The sequence below is a fragment of the Podarcis melisellensis genome, assembly GCF_964234715.1.
Source record: "Podarcis melisellensis genome assembly, chromosome: 16".
NCBI classification, from domain to species: domain Eukaryota; kingdom Metazoa; phylum Chordata; class Lepidosauria; order Squamata; family Lacertidae; genus Podarcis; species Podarcis melisellensis.
Window position 1 is genome coordinate 12,206,035 of NC_138533.1, and position 9,789 is coordinate 12,215,823.

At 51.2% G+C, this 9,789-nt stretch overlaps 1 protein-coding gene across 1 annotated transcript; it reads left to right on the forward strand.

The window, feature by feature from the left end:
- The first annotated feature begins 84 nt into the window (after positions 1-84).
- PPP1R14B (protein phosphatase 1 regulatory inhibitor subunit 14B) lies at positions 85-9,789 on the forward strand. Its single transcript, XM_081892061.1, has 4 exons — positions 85-998; positions 6,012-6,095; positions 6,683-6,715; positions 9,301-9,789. Exons 1-4 carry the CDS (start codon positions 771-773, stop codon positions 9,367-9,369), a joined length of 414 nt encoding a protein of 137 aa, XP_081748187.1. The 5' UTR covers positions 85-770; the 3' UTR covers positions 9,370-9,789.

Here is a 9,789-nt window from a genome sequence, read left to right on the forward strand (position 1 = left end):
AGAGCGACGTGCTGGCCCTTTAAGGGGGCGGGGTGGGGTGCGGGGGGGGGGGAGCGGGGAGACGGAGCCAGCGCAGCAGCAGCAGCAGCAGCCCCGGGAGCAGCAGCGGGACAAAGGGCCGAGGCGAAAGCGGATCGGAACCCGGACTGGACCTGCTTGGCTTAAGGAACTCCTGAAGCGGAGTGAAGCAATCGCGCCCGGAGGGTGGATCGGGTGGGCGGAGGGAGGGAGAGAGTCGAAACCGGTTTCTAGTTTTGCAAACAAAGAGGAGGAGGAGAGAAAGAAAGGCGGAGTTCGGGATTCCGGTTCTGGTTCGGCGCCGAGTTATTGCCCTTGTGTGTGCAAGAAGAGGCCGGATCCAGACCCCATCGCACGTGGCGCAAGGAACGAGGAGCAGCAATCCATCAAACCAAACCAAATAAAAGACCCCCCCGGTTCCTTCCCTGGGTTCGGACTGCACGTGGCGCTAGTCCTCTTGAGGCTCGGTTCTGGGCAGACTTCGCATCGAGCTCTCTCTCTCTGCCTGCCCCTCCCTCTCGGTTTTTGGTTCAGCCGAGTGTGGGGTTTGGGTGGGGAAGCCCAATCCGGTGCCGGGGCTACTTCTGCCCTCTGGATCCAACCCGGGGGTCCCCACCACGTGGCGTCGGGGAAGGCAAAGGAGACAAAAGGAAGACTCGCCAAGGCAGGAAGCGGAGTCAGCGATTCCGTGCGTGTGTGCGGTTGATCCGCGCTCTGTTTCCTTCTCGCGCTCCGGTTCCGATCCGGTTCGGATGGCGGCGCCTTGCAGCCCAGAGAGCGGCCCCCCGGCGGCTGCGGGGACGGGGCCCCGGGTGTATTTCCAAAGTCCCCCGGCGGGAGAACCGGCCGCAGAGGAAGAGGAGGGCCCGGTCCGGCGCCAGGGGCGGGTGACGGTGAAATACGATCGCAAAGAGCTCCGAAAGAGGCTCCACTTGGAAGAATGGATCTTGGAACAGCTGACGGTCCTCTATGACTGCCAGGTAAAAACTCCGAAATCCTCTCCTCGCACGGGTTTCCCTACGATCCCTTAAGATTTAGCCTCCTTCCATCATTCAGGTGCTAGATCGCGGCCCGTATAACCCAGACCTACTTTATGGCATCCGCTTAATGTGTGTGTGGAGCCTGTTACATCAATTTCAACTGCCCACCCAATGAATCTTGTTCCTACAGTTGCAGGCTTTGTGCTACTCCCACCCCACAAAAATTAACTTGCAATAATTTCTTTTTTAAGGTCTCAGCCCCCAGGAGCTTGCTCAATCTTGAGGAAGGAAAAGGTTTATGGACCCCAAAGTACACCCTATGCCCCAATACCATCTTGATCTGGAGGGCAGGCCTCCTGGTCACATAAACATAACCTTTACAATATTATTATTTCCCATCACAGCAGTACAAAGAAAGTGGCGGATAACAAAGAATGAATGAGACGCTGTCTAGAAATGCAGGCTTGACTTTCAACTCGATGCCCCTGCCGCCTCCCAAAAAAGTCCCTGAAAATCCTGACCCTTTTATGTTGTTGTCCCCCAAACCCACCCTTCCGGAGACTTTAATGTCTCCAGCTCCTCCACCCTGTTACATTCTCCTTCTAACCCAGCTTAGATCCTAGATCAGCTCAGGCAGCCTCCTCCCACCCCACCCCACCTTGTCTCCCCATATATGCTGCCCCCGTTACCCTCCAATGCAGCCCGGGTTCAGGGAGTGGCTACCCAAGCACTCCCACCCCTATTTCCTGGTTCTTTTGTCCTCAGGCTCTGAAAAGGGACATTGAGGACTAGTGACCCACAGAGTGGGGGACTCAGTCCTTGGCAAATTCCACCCACTGAATCTGGGGACCATTTCTAACCCAACTTACACCCCATATGCAGCCCCTGCCCCCTCCCAAGCTTCAGGCCTTCCCCCTCTCTGCAGCCCCAAGAACAAACACCCTTAGTTTCTGGAAGGCCCCCCATTTCCACTGAGTGGGCCCGATGCCACCCCTCCCATTTTTTATTCCTCCCCAAGCCCACACTTGGGTGCTTGTTCTCACCCTCAGAACCACAGACAAATTTGTAGTTTCAAGGCCTGCTCCTCTCCAGAGAAAATGGTTTCCACAGACCAGAAAAAAACTTTCCCCAGCCCCCCAAACCCAACTTTTATTCATTTATATTTTTAATTTAAAAGGGCATTATCCAGCGATTTTTGGCACATCAGGGCATCTTGTGTTCACTCAACCACCCACCTCCCCTTATCTCCGCTGGGCATTTGACCCTGTGCCAGTTTTCCTCTTTCCGCTTGCCAAATTTTGGAGCATACGCTTCAGAAGTGACCACATGCCCAGCAAAATGCTTCACCCTCTCCCTCCCGCCCCAAGATTCTCCTGTTCTTCTTCCCTGCCCTAAAGACTGGAGAGATGGTGATGCCAGGATCCCTGCTTTTATTCCCCACCCCCTCCAACTAATGGTGAAGGTCACCTAAGGTCACAAGTACTCAAAGGCCTTCATGGGGCCTGTGTTCGAATCCTTCTTTCCCCCAACCCCTCTTAAAAAAGAGCAAGGGGAGGGAATTATCCTTTCGTGATTTTGCAGCCTTGTGGGTGGGTGGAGGGATTGTGCCGTGGGGAGTGGCGTTCCCCACCCTCTCTGCTGTGCATGCTGTGCTGTTCTGGGTTTGGAAGTGTGGCCTTAGGCCGCAAATACAGCTGTCTCTTGAGAGGAGCAGCTGTCTTTTAAGATACGGCTTTTCTTTTTCTTCCTTTAACGCTGCAAGATGCTTAAGGGGAAAATGGGTGGGTGGGATTGAAACCAAGTAGGGGTTTGGGCAGTTGATGGCGCTAACCCTGCCCCCCTCCCCCCAGACTTGCGGCCAAGGTAGCATTCGAACGCGAGACCAGTGTCTAATTTTTTTACTGTCCAGGCCGCAGCAGCAGGATCAACTTTCTGTCTGCCCTCTCCTTGTGTGTGCCTGCACACACACACACACACACACACCCCGCCTGCCAAATGTCATCTGGCAGCTGGCCAGCCCGCTTACTGGGGTGGGGGGGATTTAGCTGGCCATATGGGGCTTGCGTCTGAGTAGGCTAATGGGGCAGTAAGTAGCTAGTCAAGAGGGTCCGAAGAGGAGCCGCTGGGTCCTTGCAAAACCAAACACACACTAGTTGATTCACAAATGCCAGGGGGAGTGTGTGCGTGACCCAGTTACCTTTGCCCTTGTTCTGCGGCTGAGAACGTACCTCAGCTGTTTGAATTCTCCTCTGCATCCCTCAATGACTCCCTTGTTACCAAGCTGCGCCTTTCGGCTGGAGGTACCAGTCAGGGCAAGTCCTGCGTGGATTTAGCAGGGAGCTTAAAGGAGCTTAGGGTTGCAGCCAACGCAGCCCTGCTCAGAGTAGACTCGCTGAAATTATTATTTATTAGATTTTTATACCGCCCTACATCAGAAGGTCTCAGGGCACTTCACAATATTAACATGAATGGACTTGTATTGCTCAATGCCTTTTATCTGTTTCAATAGGTCTGCTCTATATGTAGTAGGATTAACCCCACTTACAACCCTTAATCTGCAACCCCTAGCCCCACTTACCTGGGAGAAAGCCCCACTTAATTATTATTATTAGTATTATTATTAATCAATTCCATTTGTATACCACCCTGTACTCAGGTCTCTGGGCCGTTACAATGTAACATTACAATATAAAAACACAAAATAAATAATAAAAACAAACAATCCCCTATATTGGGGTTGTTCCCCAGTACATTTTAAAAGGCCATTGGATGTCAGTCAGCCAAAGGCCTGGTTAAAGTGGAACGTTTTCTCTGGCCGCCTAAAAGTGTCTAAGGTAGGTGCCAGTGGGGCTTGCTTCTGAGTAGACTTGGTTAGGAGCCAGCTGCTGGGGTTTCCAGCTGTTTTTGGACTACAGTTCACATCATCCCTGGCCACTGGTCCTGCTAGCTAAGGATGATGGGAGTTGTAGTCCAAAAACAGCTGGAGACCCCAGTTTGGAAAACCCAGGACTAGATGATCCTCAGGGTCCATTCCTACTCTCTGATGCTATGAGTAGCATGTGCGGGAAGCATCTGAGAAAAAGGCACCCTCCTCACCATTTCAAGCATATGGTTCCTTCCCCGCCCCAAATCCTGGGAACTGTAGTTTGTTACAGGTACTGGGAATTGCAGCTCTGTGGTGGGGGAAACTACATTTCCCAGGATTCTTTGGAGGAATCCATGACAGTTAAAGTGATACAAACATGCGTTAAAGGTGTGGTTGCGGATGCCAAACTCTTCTAAGATGGTGCCTACCATCCATATTTTGTTTTCCTTGAAAAAGGACTTCAAAAACTTTCAAAACTGCTGTCCAATAAAGAAATGCTTTACACAACAGGTTGTGGATTCCACACCCCCCCCCCACCCTTACTCTAACTGATGAACTGGCTAAAAGTCCTCTCAGGGAGGCCTCTCTGCTACCCTAAAGCCTGGGGAATTAAGATCTGCCTCCAGTTTCCCACAGATTGCCTATAACTCCCTCTAATAACAAACTCTGGCTACTGAGGAAAAAAGATGAGGGTTTGGGGGGAACCCCATGGTTTCCAAAAGTACAAAGAAAAATTGTGGGGAACTTAAGACAGCACCGCAGCTACCTCCCCAAGAGTTCCTGTTGGCATGGAGTATCCTGAAAAGGGCATGGCTGGCTGGCTGGCTATGTTTTGTTACCACTCTTGAGTACCTCTTGAGTGCTAAGCACTGTACACAGTACCAAAGCCTGGTGTATAAGGCAGCAGAATTAGGTGGTTTGAGAACTTTTTTTCTGCCTTGATGATGTGCATCAAAAAGGGTATGTGGAGGAGGGCATTGAAATGATCCACTCTTTCCCACCTCCTTTTTCAGTGCCAGTATAGGATTAGGCCACAGACCAACATCCTCCTGACCTAGAAGGTTCAACTGTTCAACTTTTAAAACAGTTGAAGCCAGGAAAGGAGGGAATGACAATGATTAATCAGATGCCCACCCGCCCGCCCCCAACACAACCTTCCCAGTTGGGGGCTGGGGTGGAAGCCTTAACATTGTAGCTGCTGGAGGGGTGTGGGAATGCCTGCCCCCAAATGAGCTGAACACACACAAACAAAACTTGTAGCAGATGAGTGTGGCAGGATTCCAGTCCTGGGAAGTCTGGAAACAAAATCCTCAATGACATCCCTCTCCTTGAGAAGGCAGAGAGAAAACAACTCCTTACACCCAGCTGGTCCCCGAATTGCCTCCATCTATGGGGCAGGGAGATGCCCTTTTACTAGACACCTTAAAAAGGTAAAGGGACCCTGACCATTAGGTCCAGTCGTGGCCGAATCTGGGGTTGCAGCGCTAATCTCGCTTTATTGGCTGAGGGAGCCGGCGTACAGCGTCCGGGTCATGTGGCCAGCATGACTAAGCTGCTTCTGGCGAACCAGAGCAGTGCACGGAAACGCCATTTACCTTCCCACCAGAGCGGTACTTATTTATCTACTTGCACTTTGACGTGCTTTCGACCTGCTAGGTTGGCAGGAGCAGGGACCGAAGAATGGGAGCTCACCCCATTGCGGGGATTCAAACCGCCGAACTTCTGATTGGCAAGTCCTAGGCTCTGTGGTTTAACCCACAGCGCCACCTGCGTCCCTTACCAATGCTGAAATTATATGGAGAGGTAGGGGGTAAAGTACCCCCCCCACACACAGCATCCTAAAAGGGGTCATGTTGTTCCTGTAATCTGAACACTGCAACTCTGCCTTTCATTATACAATTTGAGTTCATTTGAAGAGTTAATTTGAATCTCGCACTTTCAGCCTGCCTTAATTTGAATCTCGCACTTTCAGCCTGCCCACCCACCCCATCCACTGCCCTGGGTAAGGTTTTTACATGCAGAACTCCTTTCATGCTCCAGCTACACACACACACACACACACACACACACACACACACACACACACACACCTTCGAACAATAAAATGACTGGATTCCTGGCAGGTTCTTTTCTTTGTCTTCTAATAGGAAGAGGAGATTCCGGAGTTAGAAATAGATGTTGACGAACTCCTGGACATGGAGAGTGATGAGTCTCGGAGCGCCCGAGTGAAGGTAGGAGCTGTGAAAGCTGGGTTGAAAAGGGGGAGGGTGTCCCTTCCTTCTCCACAGCCCCCCCCCGAAAAGGAGGGGTTGAGAGGAGGGGGCCCCCATGCGCTGCCTGGGAAGACCAGATGCTGTTTTCGCACGATGGCAGCCAAGCAGTGGGTGGGCTGTTCTGGTCAGCAATCTGGAGACCATAGGTATCTGCCAATATTTCTTTATATATAAATAAAAAGAGTGGCCTTCTGTTGCTGCCATAAACACTCAGGATTTGGCTAGAGATTAAGGGTGAGTTTTAGACTGGGATTTCTATTTTTGGAATATGTCAGAAATGGGGAACCTACAGATGTCACCAGGCTCCCATTAGTCCCGCTTAGTGTCACCAGTGGGTTTGGGGGTGATGGCAGTACAGTGACTTATTAGTCTATCTAGGTCAGCCAACACTGGCTGGCAGCTGCTCTTCAGGGTTTCAGATGGGGTTCTCTCCCAGCCCTGCCATTGGGGATTGAACCTGGGACAAGGCCTGTCCCTCAATGAGGGCTTCCCACTTGTCCAAACCTTTGGCATTTAAATTTATCTTTTCTTTTTCCAAAAAACAGGAGCTCCTGGTTGACTGCTACAAGCCCACAGAGGTGAGTGCTTGCTTGCCTGCCCTGAGTCCACCCCACCCCGCTTTTCCCATGACCCCTTAAATGCTCCCACATCCTTCCCTTCGAGAAGCTCCCCCATGTCCCAGCCCTCCTCCCTTCGCAGCTGCTTTCTTGGCAGATCAGGAGAGCAGCAGCAGCTGCCTCTGCCCAGCGCCAGCTCCCAATCTTCTCCTGTTCCTTCCTTCTCTCACAGCAGGGAAGAGAGTCCCCTCCCATTCCGGCACCTGTTAGGGGAGGGGCTGCTCAGCTGTCTCCCCTCCTCACCCTCCCTTTTCCCCTGGCAGAGAGATTTCAGGGAAGGATCTCAACTGCTGCTAGTTTCATCACAGAACGGGAGGCGTTGCTTGCATTTGTCGTTTCTGCCCCCTGGGGTAGAAGTAGGCAAGAACTGTCTTGCTGGATCAGGCAGCTCAAGGGTGGGCAACCGCAGGCCGTGCTGCCTGCCCCGCCGAGGCCTGGATGCTCCCCAGGCCCTGCACTGGCTTGGCTCCCCCTTCCAGCTCTTCCGCCTGGCTGGAAGAGAGATCATGCCTCTTGCTTGCCTGGCCGCAGAGAGCTGTCCTGGTAGGAGGCTCTGAGTTTTGTGGGGCTGGGCTCTGCAAAGAAAGAGAGTCTGTTGCCCCATGCACCCATGGGCATGTGGCCCCCAGAAGGCGACTCCCTAGGAAATCGGCCTCAGGGCTGGGAAAGGTTTCCCCATCCCTGGCCTAGATTCCAGTGCAGTTCCTAGATTTCCAGTAAGTTAAGAAGCCGGCAAGCCAGGGCATGAAGGCAGTGCTCTCCCTGCCCATTTGTTGCCTGAGTTTGTAACACTCCAGTGTGCTGCATCTGAAGCTGGAGGCTCTAGAGCCTTTAAAGCGAACAACAATGAGCAAAACAAAAAAAAAATTCCCTTCCAGTAGCACCTTAAAGACCAACTAAGTTAGTTCTTGGTATGAGCTTTCGTGTGCATGCACACTTGGTATCTGAAGAAGTGTGCATGCACACGAAAGCTCATACCAAGAACTAACTTAGTTGGTCTTTAAGGTGCTACTGGAAGGGAAAAAATTTTTTTTGTTTTGACTATGGCAGACCAACACGGCTACCTATCTGTAACTGGAACAATGAGCAAAGAATCACTTTGCTGTGAATTATAGCGGTGCAGAAATGAAACTGCCGGCACATTTGCAAAGCTTACCAGGGACCAGTATGGTTTCAAATTGGATGGGGGAGCGTGTGTTGAGATTGCTGCATTGGAGGGGGTTGGACTGGATGACCCTCAGGGTCCCAACTCCCCTCCCTGCTAGTTTTTGTCAGCCAAGGGAGGCACGGGTCCAGGGCGCAAGTGGTCGCCCTGACCAACCCAAACGCCTTGTCCACATCTGAGGCTTACTGACTGGAACTCCTCCAACACAACAGGACCAGGCAGTGCTCTGGGCACCCCGTGAGATTTCATCTGCTTTAAGATCTCAGTGGATGCCAGTGATTCTCAAAATGCTTTGCCATGCTTTGTCTGTAAGAGTCCCCTGCACCACCTGGAAAAGTTCTGCCGGATGGCACAATGAGGATGCAATGGAGGCAGCCAAGTTAGCCTTCTTTGTTGCCTCCACTGCCACTAGGCAGGCTCAAGTATGAGCCCTCAGCAGTGTTTGATCTGAATCTTTCCATGCAGATACCTCTAGAAGTTCACCAGCAGGATGCAAAGATGCCTGCCAGACTTTGTTCGTCCCTGGTGCCTGCATTTCAGGGGTAGACTGCCTCTGTTTGTGGAGGTTCTGCTTGGATGTAATAACACATTTAAAGCAGAGGAGAGGAACTTCTCTTTTTTAATCTGAGGGCCACATTGCAGGCTGTACCTCAGGTTAAGAAATTTGCTTTAGGATGAGAACAAATCACGCGGCGGCAGCTGGAGGCCTCAGATTAAGAACAGTTTCAGGTTAAGAACAGACCTCCAGAACAAATTAAGTTCTTAACCTGAAGCACTACTTTAGCTAGTGGGGCCTCCTGCTGCCACCGCGCTGCACGATTTCTGTTCTCATCCTGAAGCAGAGTTCTTAACCAGAGGTACTATTTCTGGGTTAGCGGAGTCTGTAAGCTGAAGCGTATGTAACCCAGGGTACCACTGTATAAGCAGAGCCAGAAGCAAAAATGGACAGGGCAACAGATGTGTACATTCCAGCCACATAAGACCAAGCATTATCACAGTTCCAAGTTTTCTCACCCGCATTAAAAACTTCTGGGCTAATGGGTATCATGTGATGCAAGTTCCAAAACTTAATGATGCACTGAATTATTGGGGGGCGGAGTTAAAATACGCAGGCAGTTCGAGTCTACAGTTGTGTACACACTGTATGTTTAAAGTACCCACTTCCTCCCCCCACCCAAAAAAAGGAACTCTGGGCACTGTAGTTTACCCCACACTGAGCTACAATTCCCAGCACCCTAAGCGAACTAGAGTTCCCAAGATTCTTTCCCCCCTGTATGTACGCAACCTAAAAGGGCAGATTAGAGATCCGGTGCCTCTGCCTTCTGCATTGACTCTGGGTTCCTCGCTTTCCTCCTCTCCCCGGCCTCCTGTCGCCCACCAGGTTTTCGTTGCCGACTTGTTAGACAAGATCCGTGGGATGCAGAAGCTCAGCACTCCACAGAAGAAGTGACTTGCCACTGGTGTGATGATCTCCCATCGCTGCCCTCCTTCCTCTTTGGAGAGTTTGTCATTGAGACTCTGGCTGCTGGCTGGGTTGGAGAGGGAGAAGGGAGCTTTTCAGGGGTCCAGTGGAGAACCAGCTACTGCCCTTATAAGAGAAGCGCTTCCCTTTTCGGTGGGATTGCCTTGATAATCAAAACCATCTGGACACCTTTTTAGCAATACCAAGCTGCTCCTTTCTGTCCGTCACCCTCCTCCACCCGGGAGCGTCAGAGGAGGGAAAGAGGAACGTCAGTTTTCCAGGGGAAGAGAAAGAGGGGTAGGATCCTGATAAATCCTTTTTTTTTTTTTTTAGAACGTTTGGGTTGGTGTTTTTTTTTTTAATTATTTGCGTTTTTATATAAATTTAATAAAAATGCTTTGAGAACAA